The sequence below is a fragment of the Scophthalmus maximus genome, chromosome 7 (genome assembly GCF_022379125.1).
Source record: "Scophthalmus maximus strain ysfricsl-2021 chromosome 7, ASM2237912v1, whole genome shotgun sequence".
NCBI classification, from domain to species: Eukaryota; Metazoa; Chordata; class Actinopteri; order Pleuronectiformes; family Scophthalmidae; genus Scophthalmus; species Scophthalmus maximus.
The window spans coordinates 10,303,368-10,327,559 of NC_061521.1; the positions used below are offsets into that span (position 1 = coordinate 10,303,368).

The 24,192-nt window shown below is 43.8% G+C and overlaps 2 protein-coding genes across 4 annotated transcripts in view; one reads left to right on the forward strand and one right to left on the reverse strand.

Annotated features, from left to right (window-relative positions):
- tmem117 (transmembrane protein 117) overlaps positions 1 to 24,192 on the reverse strand; it is a 48,495-nt gene that overhangs the window by 23,250 nt on the left and 1,053 nt on the right. Inside the window, exons 2-4 of one of the 3 annotated variants that reach the window (XM_035641834.2) lie at positions 23,028 to 23,385; positions 21,104 to 21,411; positions 4,531 to 4,663 (exon numbers count right to left, since the gene is read on the reverse strand). In XM_035641834.2, the coding sequence (XP_035497727.2) occupies positions 4,531 to 4,663; positions 21,104 to 21,383 (413 nt within the window). In that variant the 5' untranslated portion in view covers positions 21,384 to 21,411; positions 23,028 to 23,385. Of the gene's footprint in view, positions 1 to 4,530; positions 4,664 to 21,103; positions 21,412 to 22,031; positions 22,287 to 23,027; positions 23,534 to 24,192 lie in introns of those variants that run through there. The other 2 variants (XM_035641833.2, XM_035641836.2) reach the window with 2 other exon arrangements.
- On the forward strand, positions 10,062 to 13,695 carry LOC118314986 (P2Y purinoceptor 1-like). The gene is made up of 2 exons (XM_035641841.2): positions 10,062 to 10,160; positions 11,631 to 13,695. The coding sequence occupies exons 1-2, from the start codon at positions 10,121 to 10,123 to the stop codon at positions 12,629 to 12,631; spliced, it is 1,041 nt and encodes a 346-aa protein (XP_035497734.1). The 5' UTR covers positions 10,062 to 10,120; the 3' UTR covers positions 12,632 to 13,695.

Genomic DNA, 24,192 nt, shown 5'->3' on the forward strand with positions numbered 1-24,192 from the left:
GCAGCAGCCAGCGGTGACGCTCCTCCCCTCTGTCCCAGAAAAAAAGCAGGATCTTACCATCAGAGAGGAAATGACTGACCTCACTGTTTTCGTACGGCACACAGTCGGTTTTGAGAGACATTCTGAGAATAGAGAGAAGACGACTTCAGTGAAAGCTTTAGGCTCACTAAACACTTCAATGCGTAATGAGTCAATTTTGAGGTACCAACATAATGTCCATGTGTAGGAGTGTGAAAGACAGCAGGAGATATGCTCAGAAAGTAGGTGTGGGAGTGAGTAGAAACAAGAGCGGCACAGTTAGGAAGCCAAAGAGAAATTATTCTAAACCCAAAGACAATTACTACCATTAAAACCCAGCGACGGGTTTCTAAATCAAGGTCTAATAGCAGAAGTCTTTCTGACACAGTCTTCAGAAAGGTATCTTAGTGTTGTCTCAGGACAAAGACAAAAGTGACAAAGTATTTAAACATAACAATCCCTAAAAATCCTTAAATTTAGTAAAACTAGTGATTTATTCTATTTTGGATTCATCTCAACATATATTTTCTTGATAAATTGATTACATATTTAGAGAATATCTACGAAAAGAGTGAAAATGTCACAGTTTGGTTCAGCAGGACCCAAAATGCAGGTCAGGGGGAAACGTTTTTAATAATAAGCAACAAAAAAACCCAACCTTTTAAGGGGAAAATATACAAGATCCAAAACTCAAACTCATGAATATCCACAAGAAGCAGTCAGGACAAACATATATACACACAAGAGGGCACAGCTAATGAGACACAGACGAGATACATGAGGAACAGGTGCAGACAGTCACAGGGAAACACAAGAAACGTAAAGTCACAAGAAAACCAGACACAGGAAATGATTTACAAAAATAAAACAGGAAATTAACCAAACTTATGACGAACAAAACACAAGGGATCAGAAAAGGTAACTTAACTAAAACAGAGACAAGGACTTGGTAAATCGAGGCATAACTAAATACAGTATTAATAATGATTAAATAAATGCATTAAATAAATACTGAATATAAACACATATATATATATATATGATAAATTGAAAAGCACACGGGTTGATGCAGAGGTCATATATATGACCACTGCCATCAACCCTGTATCTTTCAACCCTCTTTTCTAATTGAACTGAACTGCTGTAGTTCAATCATCTTTTTAATTCTCTATCTGTAACCATCCACACGGCATAAATGTCTATATCTAAAACTAACAGACAGCTTGTTAGTCACATATTTCAGTGTTAAGAAAAGTCTGGATCATTAAACAATGCCGCTGCACCGTAGGGAGCGGCAAGCCTCATGCCTGCTTGTATGCAACAGGAGGCATCTACATACCATAACATGCTATTTATTCAGCCTTTTAAATCCACTTGTCCATGGAATTACTCCAGCTTAGTGCCAGAGAAGCAAACACACAGACGAGTGGGACCAGCATGCACGCAGCACAAAGGATCATGGAAAACAAAGAAAAATACCCTAACACGATGGGGTCTAATCCCGCCCAGGGTATTGTTGTAGTAAAATGCCAAATCCACCCCTCCCTGCTCCTCATCAAAGATATCCTCTAACTGAATACCCCCCCCCCCCCCATCCTAACATCTATCCATTTTTCTCTCTACTGAGTAACAGACAGAAGAAGTATAGCCATCATTTAACAGCTTTACTGTCCCTGTTCCACTTCGGTTCCTCATTAGATTCCCACATGCTCCAAACCTCCCTCCACCTTCACGTTACTTTACCACCCAATTTTCTCTAAATTAGTCAAGATTAATGTGTACGCCGCGCATTGGGCCGTCTTAATTAAATAACACCATCTAATTAGGGGCTGGCTTTGGCCGGTAATGGCGGCGTAAGATGGTGGAATGGGATTGTGTGGCGTGACAGAACATTCATGAAGCCCCGTCAAACTCCCCGGGCGGTCACACTCCCCTGGTTTCAAACAAACAGCCCCCTCTTAATCTGACAGTTACATTAAAATGCAAATAGCCCAGATGTGAGGGTTCGGTAACAAGTGTGGATTACAGCTCCCAGGGAGCCACAATGCCCCCCCCCCCCCCCGATATGACATAAGCCAGGTAACAGGTTGATGGCTGTTGACCTAGAAGAGGCTGTTTAAATATTGGCTGAGACACTGTTCGACATGTGTAAGATTACACAGTCTGGAAATCTCTTTGAGCCGAGATATAATGGCTCTGGTGAACTGACTTTACATGACTAATCATGAGTAAATAATTCCCGTCCAAAAAAGATACACACTCCCTTATCAGTGATTGTTTATTGTTCTGATGGTGCAGTTTATCTCCTGTCCTCTCCGATCTAATGCTGGTTTTAATTAAATCAAGCCCGAAGACCGCCTGAAAGGTCGAGGAAAAATGAAAGCATATTAATGAGCGGAGGGCTCAGGCAGCACACGGCATCAGGTCAGGGAGACAGCAGGGAGACAGACGCCAACCCCCCAACCCCCCCGATCCCACCGCGCCACACACAAACTCGTACACACAGCCACACGCTTCCTTCATGCACATACATGCCCTGACAGTTAACTTGAGCCAAGTGTGAGACGTGAACAGTATGTCTTTGATATGTGCGTGTGTGTGTGTGTGTGTGTGTGTGTGTGTGTGTGTGAGACCAGCCACCAGAAGAGCATCCCCTGCAGTGCACCACCATGGCTGGATGTCAAAGCCAGCGAACCCATGCCAAAATACCTACCCTTTAAAAAACCCTTGGCAGTAATAACACTTCACAGCGGCGTGTTCTTTCAGTACAATTGAAAAGGAAAAAAACACCATTCACTTCCGCAGGGGGCCAGCTGTAGCCACAAAGGGATGTTTTGTACTTTTCCTTTGTGCTGTGGCGAAGAAGAAAACTACACCACCTAACAGTTTCACCGCAGGGTGAGGGAAGGGTTGCAAATAGAGTTTGGACACATATCAAAAGACTCAAGTTTCACTGCATCATCGGGGCTGGAGCGCTCCTCCAACAACCCCCCCCCACAGACTCCCTCCATCCCTCCCTGCCTCCGTCACCACTCCCTTCATGCGCCTGCAGCCCGGAGCTCGTCCGCCGAGGGGGCACCCTGGCAGAGTGTGAACACTGCTCTTAACATGTCGGACTTGAACAGAGATGTGAACACTAATGGTTTTTGTCAGGTTACGGGTCCTCGGCGGACACACTGCTGGAGCTGAAAGACAACAAGCAGGAAAGAGGGACAGGAAGGGGAGCGGAGGGGCGGCCTGTGAGAGCAGAAAAAGACCAGGTGTCTTAGCTGGTTCACTCGCTTCACAACAGCACCATCTGTCTTTAGGTGGAGAGCTTTACAGCACTGAGTAACCGTTGGCAGTGCTCAACACACACCCAAAGCAAATCATTGTGCAGGTTTTCTTTTAGTGTTGTTGTAACTGTTTAATAATCTGTAATGGTTGGTGTTATGTATATGAAAAACGGATGTAGCTGATATGAAAGGAGACTCTGACTCGCACCGGTCAAATTGATATAAATTATTATTACCATTATGCCGGTTGAACATATGTGAGTAACTCATTATTTTCTTATCCCAATGTCCTCTAGTGGAGCACACTTGAGAAAAAGAAAAAAAAAGGCACTGACCGACTATAAATGGATCCTCCGCTCGTTATTTCGAGGCCAAAAGGAGAGGCAGTAACGAGGAGTCGTCCTTGTGACGGATGCACTCGGTGCGACTGCAAATGTAACTTTTCCCCGAGCAAGCAAAATTCATCATCTCGGCGGTACCCGCTCCTCTGCTCAGCTGTTCGCCTCCTCCTTTCTCTCGGCCGACCAGAGAGAACGGACAAGATGGATGCCGGTGTCCCCGCGCTGGCCCCGAGTGACAGATGGACTGACTATACAAACCCTTCCCTCCGGCCATAGTGAACCACCACACCGTCCCTGCTGGCCAATAGCCTTCATCTGCCTTCACCTTATGTAAAGTTGATGCGTCTTGTTAAGATGGGACAGTAGCAGTGACCAGCCCTGACCTCCCTCTTGACAGCCTGCACCTGAAGAAGACACCCGCCTCACTGTTTTTCTTTCTTCCACAAGGTACATCACCTTGGGGCGACCTCGTGTCTGGCTGGCTGGCTTCAAGGGCATGTTTTCCTTCCTCTAGACGGACACCTTGCAAATGCAATAACGGATTCCTGTCATCGGCTTGACGTGTGGGTGTCGAGCTCTGCTGGTTTCTCGGCAGGTACGTCCAAAACAACAGGGGCTCAAACAGAGAGATGTAGCAAAAAAATAAATAAATAAGTAGAGATCATGGGAGAATAAGTGTGGGGGCTGAAGGGGATCTTTCAGGATTAAACCACCCTCCCTTTGCCTGCTCCTGTGATTTAAAGTCGGGACTGATTAATCAGACCGGTACCGGCTCTGTGTTCAGGCGAGACATTGAGATCAATCACGCCAACCAAAGGGGAGCGTACAACGTCTAACGCACGGGGAAGCGGAGAATGAGGGGGGGGAAAGGGACAGAGAGAGATCGAATGGCTTACTCCATGCTCCCAGCCATCAGCAGGAAAAGGTTGTAGATGTGTGAGAAGATGAAGAGGAAGAGGATGGTGCTGAAGAACATGGTCATCCAGGAGCCATGATCCTCGCGGAACATTTTCAGGCGCAGGTATCGACCTAGAGTGGAGGGAGCACGACAAGGACACTGCCGTCAGTGGCGGTTCAAAAAAAAAGAAGGCACGTCAACCTGCGAACACGCATGCCCACGAAAATGAAGATGAAAGTAGATAAATTAGTCACAGGGATCAAAGTTGTCCTCCGCTGGACATGTGCCCTTTGGAGCAGTGAAATTGAGATGAAAGGCCACTTCGAGGTGTCACTTCCACACCCTGGAGTAATTGACTTTTCCTGACCAATTTCAACCGTCACCATGTCATTGACAATCCCAACAGAGAGCCATTCTACGCACACACCATTGCCATGCATCTGGTGGGTTTTGCTGTCAGCCGACTGAGGCTCGCTTGTGTTTCATGATGCCCGTTCCACGTGATTAGAGAGATTACTCAAACATTTGTGACCCGTGGTGTTTTCCTTAATCCACAGTTCTCGCTCGGATTCAAATTATGGAGAAATGTCGCTCTGGCGGCATGAGATTGATTCGGAGACGCAGCCCACTGCACGGTATCACACAAGCTTGTCCTCAGTCCTCAGCAGAACTCATGGAGATAATGTTTATTATGCCACTGTTGGCTCGTTGTTGTACCTTTAAAAGACTAAAGTTGGTGCCTGACTTTGAATGTGGTGACAGACCAGTTTTTATGTGGCTGCTCCTCAACACAAATAGGCACAGAAATTTAATTTCAAGGACTCATATTTTTCTCTGGTGAGTGTGATGAAATAGGATTACACTGGTACAGTATACATTACAGCTGTCAGAGTCCTTGATCTAACTAAAACACTGACTCATGGAACAAAAGGAGTCTACCTAGAGTAGGATCTACTCCGTCTGTAACTAATCCCATCTTTCAGACCTGGGCCGAATTGGATTAAAAGAAAAATATTTAGAATTTCATAAACTTTCACAAAGCTGGAGGACTTAAAATAACAGAATGATTTTCAAGAGACATGAAGCTCAAATTTAATCAAACAAAAGAGCTATTAAAGATATCTTGATTTTTAGTCCTTATACTCAAGTAAAATATTAAAACAAATTAATGAGAGAAGCAGATTGGAGCAGGTTAACCACCAATTTGTATCACTTGTGAATAATCATGCAAACATAACTTGTAGTAAATCAGATTTTGACAACAACATTGACGCATCCCTTCAAAATGTATCAGTATCTTACAGACATATTTCTACTATTACAACAATAAGGACACTTATTAGGACCTTAATATCTGTGTAGTTAGTAGACAGCAAATGGCATTTTCAATAATCAATGCATACTAAAAATAAAACACATTGTTAAACCAACAGTAAAATAACACGGGAACATCTTACACAGCCAGAAACTTGGCTGAACCCATTTGCTCACGTGACCCTCGACCTTAAGGTCGCAGCAGTCCGTCGAGGGTCTCCCATTTTAACCCTCCCTGTCAAGGTAATGCATGTTAGTCAAACGCCGTGCCCTCCGTGACTGTGACAAATGTTTCAACACTCATGACATCACTATGACACGATCGTTGCCATTTGTTCAGGTTGTGCCCGAAAAACTGTCCCATTTTGGAATCATTGTCATTTTGCTTCGTCACTGACGCGCGACCCTAATTTTCACCACTGATAAATGTGGGAAATTGTTGCACTGTGGCAGAAGGTGCTGTAGGTCTGTACTGAATGGTTTTCCTTTCATTTAATTTCACCAATCTATCTGGGTCAGCTATTCAAACAGGAAGCCTGCCAAGCATAACAACACCCCACATTCACCCAGCCTGCTGACAGAGATCAAAACTGGATGAAGCAATTGTAGCTAGTGACTGAAATACTCAAAATGTTTCAGTTTAAAAATGTAATCCCATTAAATATATAAATGTGGTTTTCTCTGCGCACCAATAGTGTGACTGATTGATAAAATGTGGTTTTGTAATTATTGTGAAAATCTGCAGACTTACACATAGTTCTGTAGTGTTCATAGCTTAGTCTTTACATTGGATGAATGCATGTTTTTTTTTTATTGTATATGTTACATACAACTATGTCTAACTATGTTTTTCAGAAGTTTGTGGGAACAGGTCTCCCCACCTTCCCCCCCGAGATCTTCACCCATGAGTGAGATTGGATGAATTGTAGGATTTGAATGAAAAGGAGAGGTAGAAGGATAAAGTGATGGTGTTCGATGATGGGTAGGGGGTAGGATGAAGGGTGGGTAGGGGGAAGGGGGAAGGGGAGAACGGGTGTCCTCATGTACACTTTGCTTGTTTTCTTCTCTGCTCCTATCGGGTGTTGCAGTTTGAATGAGCAGCATCTGGAAAGACAAGAACAGTATTTTAGTTTTAAAACTTCCCAACCATTCATGAACAAGCCTGCCGTTATTCTGGGGTAAAAGGATCGGCAGAGGCATCTTACCTTGATCCGGTCGATCAGGAGGCCGATCTTCTGCTCAGTCATTCTGTCCTTCTCCCTCCGCTGCTCATCCTTCTTCAACCATCGAGCTCCAGGCGCTGGCTCGCCTCGAGTGAACCATACTTTTTCTTACACTCTTCCTCAGTGGCCTTCAGGTCGCTTTCGCTAGTGGTGCGTGTATCTGTGTCTTAGGATCCTTGATAAAGAATCTGCCCATGATTCTAAAGTGCTTTCCTTTCATAAATGTCAGTAGACTAACGGTCAACAAATGTGTTGTGGACCGCCGACAACAACATCTCTAATTCAGCTGTAAAGCAGGCCACGTTTTACGTTATGTGGATATTCATCATTTATATTTCCAGTCTTGTGGTGGAATATAAAAAAATACACTTCTTTGAAAAATGGGAATTAAACATTGCCATGGACTGTACTTTTATTGTTCCACTGTTGAAGTTCTACAGGGACTACAGGGGATACATACTCAGAATTTGGCCTCACAAATAAAATGAGGGACAGATAATATTTTGCACTGCATATGGAGTGATTTGGGGGACAGCGTCAGATTCAAAAAAGCTCCCTCTAGAGTCACAGAGGACGTTATGCAACCAATTTTACAGGTTGATGACGTGGTCCTCAAACGGTGAACCCACATCACCAGCCGCTTCAAGGTTACCCAATTGGCAGTTAATTAAGAGTGAGCTTAGCTATACACCCCTATTTCAACTACTTTACATATTGCTCACACACACACACACACACACACACACACACACACACACGCACACTTCAAGGCTCTCTCCCGGCTTTGTCTCCGCGAGCTGTGATCTGGTGCCAGAAGCGGCCATCTTCCCCAGAAAAACTCTGTTTTTCTCTCCTCCAGCTCAGTCAGCGTCCCTTTGAGTTATTGCACCTCAGAGAGCTCATTGTGTGTGTGTGTGTGTGTGTGTGTGTGTGTGTGTGTGTGTACACACTTCAGAAAGATAGCAAAGCAGAATGCTCCATTTATTTTCCTATTACAGCCTGGCTGGTTGACTCCAATAGTTCTACATGCTGTTCAATCTCAGCTGGCTCACTCTCTGCAGCGAACATTAAAAGAACAACAAAGATGTTGAGATTCCTATGGAGATCAGGATCTTTTGTTGAACACCCCTCCCCTCAGACCTCCCCTTCCAAGTGTGTAGGAGAACCTACTGGGGTTTTTTTGGTAGCTTCAAAACGCAAATGGTCCTCTATAGAGCCAGTGTTCCGTTTGTCCATTCCGGACAAACGTAAATATGAAGGTAAAGAAAACGCAACACCTTTTAGTTTCAGGTGATTATGCACACTGGCACTTTTTAAAAATGCGTTCACTTACTTATTGTGAGTGTTAAAGAAGAAGAAAAACCCGACAGTTCCCTCAATGAGCAAACGCTCGGCGTGACAGTGGAGAGAAAAGGAACTCGGCCTCAGAAACTGGGGATGCTGAAGCAGAAAGCAGCGTGGCCTAGTGCGAGGCCGCACCATACGTCTTGCTCTGTGGTATTTCAGGCCTCATCACATATGCATAATTGAATTGACTTGCATGGGTGAACTTAATTGCCTACAGTGCCGATGAGCCCCCGGCTCGGATGTAGGTGCACAGTGTGTATCGGCAGATCTGACTTTTAAAGCAGCACGCCGCGGCAGCGAGCGCGGTCGGCCTCTCTCAGCCTCTCTCTCCGCCTGTAACGGCCGAGACTTAACTAGTGGCTGATTCAAGGCTCTCCAGCCGAGTGGTTTGAGTCACTGCACCTCCCGACAGTAGAGGCCCCCGATAAGGAGTGATTCATGAGCACTGCCAGCAGCGAGGTGCAGCCCGACAGGGGACAACAACAACAGCATACATGGACAAGGCGGCAAAACACACAAGCACACAAGAAAAAACTGAGGGAAGAGAGGGAGACACTCGTTATATCGCTTTCTCACCCCCCCCCCCTCACTGCAAACACACCCAGCAAGAGTTCACTTACATTTATGATGAGTAATTTACAGTATCTACATTATGATTCCTCCAATGCTATTCATAATGTTCTGTTTGGGATGAGATCATATCCAGCTCCCCTCAAGATGCTTCCAAATGTACATTAAAAAAACACCAAAAGAAAAAACTACATGTAGCTTTTTCTCCATCTAGTGGTCATAGAGGGAGACACACAAAAGAGCTGACTGGCAAGTTCACATGCAGATAACCATCGCATCCTTATAGTCCACACACTGCATTTTTGCAGTTTCTACAAACACCATAAAAACGGAAACCCTACTCCAATTTTTTTCCTGCTTTTAAGATTCTTCTTCAGCACAGCCTTGATTTAAATGTGCACAGCGTTGCACCAGTTTGAGCCTCATCCTGTGTGAGGAGCATCGCTCTGACTTCGTCCTCTTGTGTCCTTTGTATCAAACTATCTTAGAAAGCCAAATCTGTGCGTGAATTCACTGCACTTTGTCTTGATTATTTTAATCTGTGAAATTAAATTACTCCCAAAATCTACTGACATACTTTAATTAATAAAACAACGAACAGTGACAATCTAAAACATTTTTTTTTTTTTTTACGAATTCAAATCCACAGTAGTTCCTATGAAATAGCAACTTTTTCTAGATACAACCTTGTCCAGGTATAAGGCAATCTATGGACAGAGGTTACCGGATCTGTTCTGATCTGATAATGGGATCATATGCAATAATTCTGGGAAAGTGCTCTGGTTATAAAAGTCACCAGATTTATATTAGTAATCCACTTACAGTACATTCAGAAAGCTTTGGAGGTAGAAACACAAACATCACCGTGAAAACTAGAAGAGCATCAGTTAGACACGGGCACACAGGCAAATATGTTTGATGTTTTAAGAGTTTTGTTTAATCCTCTGATTACTGTATTACACCCACGCAGGCACACACACGCGCACACACACACACACACACACACACACACAAACGCGCACACGCAGCTCACGGGAAAATCAGTGCACTGACGGCTGCTGACAGACGAGAAGCACGCAGCTGGCGGAGGAGGAGTGAAGACGGCCTGAGATGTGATCAGCGTCTTCATTCATCATGATTCCGAGGTTCAACAAGTCTCAAGCAGCCAAAGGAGGTGAGTACAATCTCCACCATGAAATAATTTGTTATTAACCTTTTTTTTATGGGTTCTGTTAGGATATTCTACATAACATTTATTTAACTTTCCAATCATTCATGATACAATCATAAATAAACTTGTATGTGATGTATTTAATTTCCTGACATGAATGTTGTATGAATGAGGTAATCACTGTCTGTATTATATAAAAAAAACATTAGTCTTTCTAAAATTATTATTTGCAATGTAGAACGATGATGAAATAAAAAGAATTAAGCATAATTTAGTTATTGAAATTAAGCATTTCAATAACCAAATTGCACATTAAACTTATAGGATATTCTCTTTTTCAATGGGAATAAACAGGCAGACATGATCTGGGCTGAAATGTGATCAAACGGAAATTGTTACTATCCGCTCCGCTGAACAAAATGAATGTATTATCTCTGATTAAGTGCAAACAGAGGCTGACATGGTGCATGGAGGCAATAGATCAACAGTCCCCCAGGTTTCATTGTTTTCAGCAGACAGTCGAGCGTTCACTTCCTGGACACCGTGGTGACGCTCAGAGACTATGGAGACAGTTACAGTAAATATATATTGGGCCCTGAGAGAGAGAGTGGGTGATCACATCTTACTTTAAGTACTTGCTGAGAGCAGGGCTTTAACAGCAGACTCATTAAAACAGACTGTGATCAAGTATTTCATAGAGATTCCAATTCCACAAAGTACATGTTATGGTATTAGTAGGAACATCATAATTTAAACATTTTCCTTTTACAGTATATACCATTTACTATCTTCTACGATGATTTACCCAAAAGATAAGGAAGGAATATGATATAAAACACTCATTTCTTGATGCCTCTTTTAAGTTCCTGCTTACTCAACGGGATAATGCATTAAGTGCCAGCAGGTTCAATTTAAAGAAGAGTGATAATTAGATATAATTTTATGTGATCGGCCACTTACCTGGCAGTTCTTTTGTAGTTTTATTGCTTTTAAACCATTCCTATCTGAAAGTTTCAGCATAAAAAAATACTAGAACTGTTTGATAAGATAAAATGCAAGAATACCAGAGTCTGAATAGAAGAAAACACAAGTAAAATCAATTACAAAATAATAAAATTAAATAAAATTAAATATTAAACTAAAAGAATATAGAAGAAGTGGTAGTGGAAATGACAAAGGAGTAGTTATTTTAAACACGACAATGAACCTGATATCGTACATGACATTAATATAAATGTAATACTGTACATGAAGGAAGTGATTTGATGAACGGTTGTTGGCTTGAATTTGGATGAAGAAGCTGAAGGAATATGGAAGGTAGGAAAAGTGGGAAATGGGTAGTTGATGTGTACATTGACGTTATAAAGATGTAGTGATATATAGATATAGATATAGGTATACATTTTCGTGGTGCCCTGATGTAAACAAAATGTCACTAATATAACTGACTCCTTTTTCTTCTTCAAATCCCAGAGGTGCTCCTGGAGTTTCTGAACCAGTCCACAGTATTCTGCAGCCGCTTTGAGAACGGCCAGTGGTACTGCTACATTCTGCTGGTGCTCTTCACGTTCGCTCTTCCCGTGGGGATCTTGGGAAACGTGGCGGCTCTGATCAACTACATCTGCTTCAGGAAAACCTCGAGCACCAGCAATGTTTTCCTGCTGAACCTGGCACTGTGCGACTCGGCCTGGATCCTCACCCTCCCGATCACCCTCTACTTCACCTTCCAGAGGCCGCACCTCAAGGACATACATGTCTTCTGCCAGTTCAAGAAGATCTCCTTCAACATCAACATATACGGCAGCATCCTCTTCCTCACTCTGATCAGTTTCGATCGCTACGTCGGGACGGTGCACCCCATCAGCTCCCTCCGCTGGTGGGACGCGGGCAAGGCCAAGCTGTGCTCGGCCTGCACGTGGGCTGTGCTCCTCTTGAGCTCCGTTCCCGACTTATTTGTCACTTTCGCAATTCAGCGGCCGGAAAATGTCACCGTGTGCATGGACCACATCCAGGGTCCTTTTATCTACGTCAAAACAATCACCATAATCAGAACAACAGTAGGCTTCCTTCTGCCATTTAGCATCATGCTGGCTTTTTACATCACGACAGCTCGTGTTTTGAGGAGTCTCCCGAGCGGGAGAAGGCCCAGTGGAGCCCAGCGGGGAGGAGGGAAGCCTCTGCGGCTCATCACGGCCGCCATACTCATCTTCGTGGTCTCGTTCATGCCCTACCACATAATGGTCATCACTCTGGTGTTCATGAGGATCCATAACCAGGTCACACCATCCAACACCAGCGTCCTCTTTGCCTCCTATGAGTTCTTTGAGGCCATGTGCAGTGTAAGCAGCTGCCTGGACCCGGTGCTGTACATCGCAGCTAGTGAGCAGTTCCAGAAGAAGCTGCGGACCCTGAGAAGAGAGCGATACAGGAGGCTGTGCTGCAGAGCCAGCAGGAAGGTTGGAGGAATTGGTTGACTGAGGAACTTGTTTTGACTAGGTACCTTAAATCGCCTTGGCTGGATCCCTGTTACACGTGCCAGTGAGTGATCTTAATGGTACAATCATCCTTTCCTAAAATACGCCGTATGAAATTGCACTATTGTGGAACTGAAATGAAAAAAAGAAAATACTGTGATCATAACTACAACATGACTTCTTTTTGTATCACAAAATCATTTTTATCAAAATACATCGGAGCCCTTGACTAACTGCAATCAAACATTCTGTTGTAGAAAAGTAAAGCAGTAGTCTGATCCTCAGCGTTGATTTCACAACGTACAAGGGTTCATAGAAAAACGGTGCACAGTTCATATTGATGGATATTTGTTTTAGGTTTATCATTCATCTTTATACTCACAAGTGAATGAGTGCATCATTCAATTATTTATTTGCAATGCTGGTGCCATTAACTCCTTTAATCACAAGCCTGTAAAAAAACACTCACCGTCGCCTCCTGTACAAATATTTTGACCGTAGTGCATTGAACCGCACATGGATCATGGAAATTAACAATGAATGTATTCAACACCAGGCCTTGGAAAAAACTAAACACGGCTCATGATTGGCCACACAATCGGTGATACTATCACGTCCATATTGATTCATCCATATCGGTGTTATCTTCTCATCTTATCCACTTCTCTTTCTATTAAAGCCATCGCTTTGTGCACAAACTGTAAGAGCACTGCTTGTGCTTTCATCTATTTTTGGTTCGGTGCACAGCTCCACCGTATCCTGTTTTGGATTTCCAGCATCAGAACAAACACCCTGCCCTCCTCGGGGACCCAAATAAACATTCTCCCCTGAAAACAAACCCAGAGTTATACTGTACCACTGCCTGGATCTTAGCATGTACACACACGGGCATCCCCATTCATCACACAATTGCTGGGCCACAGCATCACAGAGGGGGCTGGGGAATAGCCACGACTATGGTCACTACTCTCCCCAGAGCTAAACTCCTCTGTAACTAAGTGTCTGGATAATAAATCAGAGCAGGGACGTGACAACATAAGTCCCTCCGCAGGGAGGCTGCAGCAGGTAGAGCCGCGACACAGAGAAGCTGGCAACCGGGCCACCGAACCTCTCTACCTGTTCCTGTAAGCAGCCGTTTAGATCATTTCAGTTTGTTATTCATGGCTTGGCTCCGGACCAAAGGAGTCATACATTTCAGGTAAATAAGCAATTTCCTCTTGGCTGCTTTCCTTTGCTACCTTTCGTCATTGTTGCGTGTGTGTCTTTGTGCCCCTGTCTGCTGTGCCAACACCTCTGTGTTCTATCCTTCCCAGCAAGAACGTGGACGTGAGGTCCACTCCGCAGGTAGAGCACATTAACAAGGTCTGTGTGACGGTGAAGAATTACGTTGTAGGTTTAGAAAAAAGCTTGCAATACGTTTAGGGGAGTGGGAAATGTCAATGGTTTTCATTTTGCACTTTTTTGTTGAATTGTGGGCTATACAAGGTACGACACGAGAGGACAAAGGGCTTGCCTTATTTTGGCCAATAAATCCTGAGGAAAAATATCTGTGTTTTTAGCTGCTAAATATTGCACTGTGTTGAAAGGCTAGATAGATTGGAGATGTTCGCATTCCATTTTTCCCTTCCAATACCTACCAATACCCATTCCTGGACTTTTCTATGCTTTTATGGCAAAAATAGGCAACTAATATTTTTTTTACTTTTATGTTCCAATGTTCAATACCAATAAATGATCTTATCAAACAATAATTCGGTTTGTACTATATTAAAGAAAGGAAGAACGATACAATTGTTAATCGCAATCATCAACTAAAATTCCATGATCGTGACAGCCCTAACAACAATTCAGCCTCACATAAATGCACACTATGCTAAATTGCATCAAAGCCACGACTTCAGAGAACTGCAGTAGCAGCTTCAAACTGTAAGATAAATGTGCTATGAATCCAGACTGCAGGGGCACAGCAGTGCTGACACCAGAGCAAGCCTACATTAGAACACACAACTCTACAGGGCACCATAAGTTTGTTGAAGGCTAAATAGTTATGAAGATGATGATTACCAGCCGTGACAGCTGGGTGTGTGTGTGTGTGTGTGTGTGTGTGCGCGTGTGCGTACGTGTGTGTGTCACCTCCACAGCGTCACAACTGTACAAGATACAGGCACGAAACTTTCAGGTGTGTAGCATATTTGAAAAGGCCAAGTTCACAGAGGAGTGTGGTGCATGCAAGCCAGAAGAAAAAGAGAAGTTTGGAAGTGGGAAGGGGACATTGCGTAAAACTTCCGACCATCTTGTGATGGAATCAAATCAGCTGCAACACCAGATGGTAAGTAATGACTCCAGAGTTTTCATGAGTTGGATGTCAACATGTTGATGGACGTCACTCCTTGTGTGATCATATTGCAACATGATGATTGAAGTATTTTAATAGACTTAAAAAAAATTAATTAAAAGATTATTCAATAATGAAAAATTACAAAGTCATAGTATGTTTGACGACTGTAAATATGAGGACGTTATGTAATACAGACATGAATTTGTGTAGACTTAGACTTTTAACCTTTGTTATCATGTAATGTAATCTTCATCCTATGTATTTTAAGGTGGGACATTTGTTAGGTTTTTGCTTTTGCCTCCTTTTGAATCTCATTTCCGCACAAAAACACGCATACACACTAAACACAAAGGAAAAGGGACAACAACAACACGACTGCTGCCATATACACCAGCAAATAATCATTCGTTTGATTATTTTAACTGTTCAGTCTATAGAATAGCTTCAAGTTGAGCTAGAACATATTAAATTCACAGAGACATGAAACAGAGAGGGTAGTCATTTTTTAAATGATAAATGACTTAAAAAAAGATCTAAAACAATTTAATTATCTTGATCGTTGCAGAATAATTTCCTGATAATGAATTCCAATGCTTATCAGGACTAGAGAGACAGAAAGGCATTCTCTCAGACACACACATGGACAGTAAAATACCCCACAGCCAGACACACACACACACTCACACTCACACACAGAGCACGCAGAGAGCCCCAATCCTGCCACCCACCCATCCACTCCAACACACACACACACACACACACACACACACACACTCACACACAGAGCATGCAGAGAGCCCCAATCCTGCCATCCACCCATCCACTCCAACACACACACACACACACACACACACACACACACACCACTCTGACCCGCAGCCACACAGTGCAGTACATAAGCCATCTCAGCCTTTGCGTGGCAAAGTAATAACATATGACAGAACCCAGATGGCTTCCTGCAGGCTACAATCATCAAGATCATGGAAACTATGGACGAGAGGCACTGCAACAACAGAGCAACCAATGGCATGTCTCTCACACACACACACACACACACACACACACACACACACACGGCTCAACAAAATGTCCAGTGGCGCAGTTCTGTGAAACAGGTTTTCACATCACTGTGACAGTAATGTGAAAACCCTGATGTTCTTGTGCTGTTGATACTTTTCTGGAGCCTAGAAAGACTCGGCACGTGTTTGAGTGAATGTAAATGTCGTAAAGCAGGGTCTAATACGGTTAGGACGGCGCCCCACATGCCTCAAAATTACCCTTCAATTTTACTTTTTAGAATGCGTTAAAGCCCCGGAGAGAAATAGGTGAATATATTATGCTAATCTAGGGACTGAAACAGCTTGAGGGAGAAATAAGGAGCAGTTTCACGTCTCCCATTATTGAGATGGGCAGTGGGAGACATTTAATGCAATAGTCCCGTGATATAAAGCTTAAGTGCCGCGGTGCTGCATCACTGCGGAAAGAGTAACTAGTTATTGGGCATTTGCTATATATATTATATGACTCAACACTGCAAACGCGAGTAACGTCTGGTCATCAGAAAAAAAATGTTACCAACATAAGATTAGAAACAAAAAACATTAGATCCAACAATCCAATGTTTGTTTTTGAAAGAACATTTTGAGATTAACACACACAAGCTACATGAGAGGATCAATATCACTCTAATATGGCTCTGTCCAGAATCTACCTCCTCATTTGCCCCTCTGAAGATCAGTGATTAATGGGTTTTATCTTTCTAGTTTCACTCTTGTTTCCAGACAAGTCGGGTCCATGGAGGGGCTGATTCTCTTGTGGACAACACCAGGCTTGTTGTTTCAGGTCGTTGTGCCAAGATAAAGGCTGCTTCAGAGACAGATAAGAAAGATACATTGATCTGCTCATCTGACCCTCAGCAACAGAATAAGTGTATTTGCCAAAATGTTGAACTTTGGGTTTTGAGTGTCCTGAATATCAATGGATCTCCACATCATTTTGTCCTGCATGGTCTTATTTTGTTAAGACACGAGACGCGCAGATCTTGAATCTTCCTTTGTGTCATACTGTCATTTCCCCTTGACTATGGAAGAGAGAATTTGTCTCAAAATCCATCTCTGTTTTTCAGTCTGTGCCCATGCAATGCGGCACAGAGCTTGTGTTTTTACTAGTGAATTATTGATTTGTCCTGCAGCGTCACTTTCAAGCCGTTTTCAGACATGACTCTCCGGAAAACGTCAGACAGGGGATATTCTAATGTTGTCTGAGTAAAAACAAAGAGAACATCCGTAAAAGTGAAAAAGTGAAATGCATTTTACTTGAAAATCTTTGTTCGTAATCCTAAGTAAAAAAACGATGCAGAGTCCTTGCCCATGATATTCCCAAAGGAGTTAAAAAGGTGGCTCAATGTTATTTGTGGTTGAATGGAAACGAGCTACACTTTAATACTGAAATAGACAGCTCACAAACCCTGTGTGACCTACGATTTAATGCAAATGCATAATGACAGCCAGTCTCCCTCTGGATGACCAGAAATCATTGGCTCCCGCCCTCTCGATTAGAGAGCACACATAGCCTTGAGTGGACCCTGAGATCTGGAAAAGCATAGGCTGTTCCTTGAACCTCGAATGTTGTCTCAAATCACATTATCTGTCACAAGTGATTCATCTTCTGGATTCATATTTGTGCAGGTTCCTGAGGCGGTAAATCACACATTGAGGCAAATACAGGGGGGAAAAAACGATCCACCAGAGGGTGGAGTTGGAGGTGTGATCCACTGTAAAATGTTTAGATGTTCTAGGCCATCATGAATAATAAATGATGCTGGCGCTTTCAAAAACAATGTCTGCTTCCAGCTTTGTGACAAATGGATATGAAGGTAAGCACAACTCCAAGCAGAATCAGCCTGAAATGTATATATCAGTTATGCAATGTATAACATTTGTAAAAGAGGATCATGTGGTCAAAGACAGACGGTGTATTTTACAGTGGGCCTGGTTCTATACTACAGCTCTAATGTCCCACCTGGCCTGCGATTACATAACTGCTTGACTGAAATGTTGTGCAGGACACAATTCGCCTCTCCAACTCTCAACCACTTTCTCTCTCTCTCTCTCTCTCTCTCTCTCTCTCTCTCACAGATTCTCTTCATCCATCCTTTATTACATCCTCAACTCTCACAGGACACACACACACACACACACAAACACACCATCTGTTTAGAGGCTTGTTGAAGTGCATTAGTTGAACCTGTCTGCAGGACGAGCTGCACTCTTCTGTCCTCAATACCCTGAAGCCAATGTAAGTGTAAAGACGCTGGTCCAGATACACTGGGCCTGGGTGAAAGACCTCGCTGAGAGCGGACCAGAGTCCATGTGATGAAACACTTACTTTACGATTACGAGTCATGCAAATGCTGGTGGACTAAAACACTGAGGCTCTACAGCTTCCACAGACTCCTGGTTTATGGTTTCTTTTGTGACGGACAGACAAAAGAGTGGTGTCAATCTTCTTGCCCAGCTCTTACTAAGAAAGTGTATGACCCTAAATGTCAAACCAAACCAAAAATATGCACATGCATAGATAGAGCTAAAGTAGGTACGATTTTATTTATTGAACGTGTGGCAAACCCTTTACAAACCTTCGAGTTGGTCGGTTTTTCGGTCCTTCTTTATTTAATATTTTTTTAATTCAACACAGTGTATATAAATCATGAATCATTTCAGAACTATTTTAATAAAAGCATATCAAATGACCTTCTTCTATCTCAGGCCTACAAATCTCCAAGGACTCAGTATGTATACAGTATCGTCTAAACCCATGTGCGATCCTGACCCAAAGCAAAGGAAACTTTGTCACAGATACTAAGTAAGGAAACTGTAAGTCAATTGAACGATCGCAACTTGAGAAGGTAGAAGAGCCGTTATTATCAGATCTGTAAACTCTCCATCGTGTACCGGAAAACACAGATCTCAAAGCCACTGTCCATTTCCCCTCTTAGTCAGGAGTCTGCATGAGCACAAAGTGTCATGTCATCATGAACTCGCTTTCTATTTATGCTGCGCGAAGATAATCACTCACAGAGTCACCCACGCCCAAAACTCTCTCTCTCTGCCCTCCAATTATAGTCAGTCATGGTTCATCCAAAGATAAGCCAGGGTGTCAGGTCTAAGTGAGTCGTGAAGTGAGTAGGATATGAAATGTGTGACTTCAGTTGGGAGCACTGTGAACTGTTGCACCGTTTAGACAAATGAAGGGCTGATGATGTTACAGTCGGGGCCTAATGAGAGATGAGTGAAATGGAAAGAGTCAAGCTGGCAAGAGAGCGACAAGAGATCAAAGTTGTAATAGGAGGGCGAGACAGATGGAAAGTGAAAAAAAAAAGAAGAGGAAATGTACCGAGGAGACGAAGGAAGTGAGCAACACGAGTGCTGACTGAAATATGCAGAAGGTGATGCATGTTGGGCTGCAGAGGCTCACAATAGGCCATCACAGGAAAAAACCCAGATGACTCAATTCCATTTAGGTGTATCAGGCCCTGCTTAGGGGTGGAGCACCTGAAGATTTGATATCATGATTAATCTTGAAGGCATCCACTTTTAAATCTGAGAAATAGTGACATTTTACCAAGTCTGGGCATGTTTGACAGTACATGTCAAAATTAGTTTTTAAATACATTGTGATGTGTCGCTTTTTGCATACTGGTCCCTGGCATGGTTTACTCAGACATGTCAATGACGACTCTGTTATATTTAATCGCCCCCAGGCTAATGAGCATTCAAACATGCGACAGATCATATTGGAGCCAAGTGGCAACCCATCGTGATGTCACCCACTGGTTGGCAAACTGACGTTTTTCAAGCCTTGAGTTGAGTGTTTTGGCAAGCGCCATCTTGTTGCATACCGTGCTTTATTGTCTATTTTATTCAAAATGAGACCATCATTTACTAAATGAACATCATGCTGTATTGACGACTTGAAACTAGAGATTGAGACGTCAAACTCCTCAGGAAAATGTGTACCGACGTTATGAATCAAGTGAGAAGTAGAGTCATTTTCTCATAGACTTCTATAGAAAATGACTTATTTTTGCAACCAGTGGAGTCGCCCCTCTGCGGGTCATTAGAGAGACGACAGCTTTCAGGCACTTTGGTATTGGCTTCACTTCCTGGTCCCGTTGACCAAGTCCATTTTTATATACAGTCTATGATTGGAGCTAATAAATTTCCAGTGTGCAGTTTTGACTGAATAATATTTTCCTATAATAGTCTAAACCTTGCAGCTGCTTTACCAATTGAACCCAGAGTTGCAACAAGTAGTTGATAAATCCGTCAAGTCATGTCAGGTCATTTTTCAAAGCCTCTGCACAGGTATTTTTAATCACTCTTGCTGATTGGACGTGAAAATGGGCGGGGCTATGCTGGGAATTTATGATGTCACAAAACTCCCAGGGAGCAATCACAATGATCACTGGTCAACCTGTCCAGACAAGTGCTACAAATGTTAACAGGAGAGCGGAGCTGTCAGTCAGACTATAGGTCCACACCCACACAGTCCTGAGATGAGGACTGATCAGAGAACACCTGAACGGGTGGACTATAGGTTTGCTGGGGCTTTAATTTTTCAAAACAGCAAACATTCATTGAGTTTCTGCCATTTTTTTCTCACATGTGAACATTTGAGGTTTTCTAGAGCTAAAAACAAGCACTTTGATGTTATAATCTTCGTCTTTGAAGAAGAAAAAAACTGGCAGGCATTTTTCTACATTTCTTTGCCTTTTTAATCCGCCGATTGATTAATCCGCAAAATAATAATTAACTGCGGCCCACTTCAACCAGAGTGTGGTGAAAGCAGACGAGATTTACAAATACCGTTTGAATCAGATCAGATCATAAGTGAAACGGGAGGCAGGGAGTAGTTTATCGAGAAAGACATGAGTGCACGAGCATAGATACAAATGATGAATTCTGATAGTGGAGAAAAAAAATCTTCCTTTCCTACAAAAAGTGGAGTATGAGTGTAAAAGGTGCCTCTCACTGATGAACGGCCACAACAGAAACAACTCAGGAGGAAGGCCCGCGCCCTCAGAGGAGCCATTACTCTGCACATTCCACTGCATTATTGTGCACATGACTTACCAAAGAGCTGGCGGTGAAATATAAACTTCCCGGCTACCAGGCCGCAGATAATGGCCAGTATCCAGCACGTTACTTTCAGGGCGTTCCATTCGCGGCCCGGATACTTGTTGAACAGGAAGGAGAAGCAGTTGCCCACCACAATCATATGGGCTTCTGTCTGACTGTGAGAGATGGGGTCCTCAGCAAAGATGAGGAAGTTAAAGAAGGTGACGAGGTAGGCCACGATGAGACGCGACCACGGGTGCTGGAAATAGTAGCGAAAACGGGCATCTATTTCCATCCTGCTGAGCTCCCCAGCCACACTACACCTGGGAGTCAGACGGGGAGAAAGGGAGGGACATACAATAGAACACCATTAAAATAAGAAATAGATAAGTAAATGTAAATATACGGTGAGGAGAGTGTGATGGTGACTAGGTGGGCCCAAGGTGCTGCAATGCCCTGATATGAAACAATTGCAATGGCCTAATGTGTAGTAGCAGTAGTAATAATTGCAACAACTGCTCCGTGAGATGAAAAATGTGCCCGTCTCCGAGTTACGGTGTAAAGAACGTGCTTCTTTTCAGTCACAGTACATCACGACCAAATCAGCAGGGCAGATTAGAGTGAAAACATCCCTCAGATTAATGTTGGGACTATGACCGAGGTTCAGTGCAGATCGGGATTATGCTAAATTCAGACGACTCACATAGTTCAGCGACAGTGCGGATGAACACAGTGACATGGAGGTTTCTTAGCCCAAAGACAAACTTTCCCATTGACGGCGGGATTATGATTCAAACATGACGCAGAGGTCCTGATCTGACTGGATTGTCACGTCAACACAGCTGAGCCCACAATTCCCGAGAAGCTGCTCTTCAAAAGACAGAAGATTAAGATTTAAAGTCTTCATCGTTCGGCAAAACAAGCCGAGGTTCGTGTGTCATACCTGGATAGGGCAGAAGCTGGAGCGCCAGCCGTAGAGTGCCGGCTTTTAAAGGAGCTTATCCTCTCAGCATGTATGCTCTGTCTTCCCCACACAAGAAAAAAACTGTGGCAACATTACAGCTGCTGCTTCGCTCGGGAACCCCTGCCGAGCAGCGCTCCAGCAACTTCTCGTCAGTCCGGCTCTCTGAAGTTTTTATAACCATGAGCTCCTCTCTGAACTCCCTTCGCTGTACAGCCCCCTGCGGCCGGTCTAACTCCGATGGTCTGGACTTCCCAAACCTAAAATACCCCACAGTGGGAATTTGGAAGGATGTCCTGGCTACAGGAATAGATCTGCCGATGTGCCAAGAGAATATTCAATTTCACTATTATTTCAAGCACATGGGGGGGGGGGGGGGGGGGGGGGGGGGGGGGGGGGGGGGGGGGGGGGGCAGCTTCTCTCTGTGATGGGGGCTCTGCTGCCCTATTTAAAGCCAGTGCCTACGGAAGGAGAGGGACATCTCCAAAGAGGACACAAGGAGGAGCAGAGGCAAGTACGACACAGAAAGGAACTCCTCAGTCTGGGGTATACAGTGTGACGTGGTAGCGGGCTTTTACAAGATTTGAGATATCCTCATCATCTTCATCACCCTGTCCATCCTCTGAACTCTCTGGATTTCCTTTTTAATCCTAACAATTACATTTGGGCTGGTCAAAGTGAACAGTCTCTCAGCGACGACAGACAGGGAAACACACTAGACGACCCCACTATTTGTGCCAGTCGTGGTTATAATTCTGAATGGACTGTCACTGAGGTCAGGAGCACCACTCTCCTCCTCTGTGCTGTCACAACGGTGATGACGCCAAATGTCACATCTACGAGATGCTCGACTGGATTCATCTGATTACACAACTTAGACAGCCAACATTCGTGACCCCCCCCCCCCCCCCCCCCCCCCCCCCCCCCCCCCCATATAAATCATCTGTGCATGTGCGATAAATTAAAGCATCCACGCACCTGCTCCACGCCGTTCTCCTCCTCCTCCTCCTCCTCCTCCTCAGTCGACTGCCAGGAGGACAAGCCCCGCACGGCTCTCCTGCCACATCAGGCCGACAGCGGCGCTCTGACCATCCCCAAAACGTGATGATACGGGAGGCTGGACGAGGGATTATCCATGCGACCTGTTGTTGGTACACGCCAGAGGCACCCCCAAATCCCCTGCCATTGTCCCGGACCGTCCATGCGCCGGGCGCGCGAGCTCAGGCGGCCGATGCCTGGTCAGCGGGTTCCCGCCGGACGGCGCAGCTTCTGGGATGATGATGATGATGATGATGATGATGATGGGACCCTGCTGCTGATGCTGATGCTGCTGCTGCTGTGGAGCGGAGCGGATAGAGACGTTTGAGTCCACACAGAATATCTAGCATCAGTGCAAAAGCAATGTGGCCAACACGCTGATACTCCAGCGCCAAGCTAGTCAGTATTCATATCAGTCTTCCGCCCACACCTTTCAAAATAAAAAAAATATTCATCTGTGAAAGTTATTTTTTGAACAGTAATTGATATGAAATATTATAAAATTACAAATTATATGATTTCAATCGTGAATTTTGCCATTGATATATTGATATAAAATAAGGGGCGATATGTATTACGTTGTTACTTTTTTTGTATAGAATTCATGGGTTAATGCTGTGTAATAAGTGCTTTTGAACAAGTATAATGCCAGTATTCATCTTGTAAAAATGTTGAAATTCTGAGTATTAATTTTTACATTCTAAATTGAAGTTGACATAGGGATATTAAAATGTGGGACTGTAAATTCACACTTTGCCTATACCACATTTCAGCCACGTCCAAAGTTGGTTTTTTTTCTATAAAACTCTGAGAGACTAAACAGTGTTTAATTTCATCAACTGTCATCATTTGAAGTGAACTAAAACCTGAATTATGGGGACTGGACTTTGGGTGACCCGATAGTGACACGCCCCCATCTGAAGACGGGCACACGTCGTTTCCGGTATGCCTCTACTTGCGTGCGGTGAGCTTTCGAGATTCCCTCCGGTGACAGGATGATCTTGTCGCTATAAAAACTATTATTTATATATTTAATGAGGGGAAGGACAGAGAGGCAGAGACAGGAAGCCCCGGCGGCTTCCAGATGTTGCAGGATTCCAAAGCC

Bases quoted from the DNA above. Each gene is read 5' to 3' on its own strand.
- LOC118314986 (XM_035641841.2), top strand. From the start codon at position 10,121: ATGATTCCGAGGTTCAACAAGTCTCAAGCAGCCAAAGGAG. The intron at 10,161-11,630 runs GTGAGTACAATC...TTCAAATCCCAG, and splicing joins GTCTCAAGCAGCCAAAGGAG to AGGTGCTCCTGGAGTTTCTG.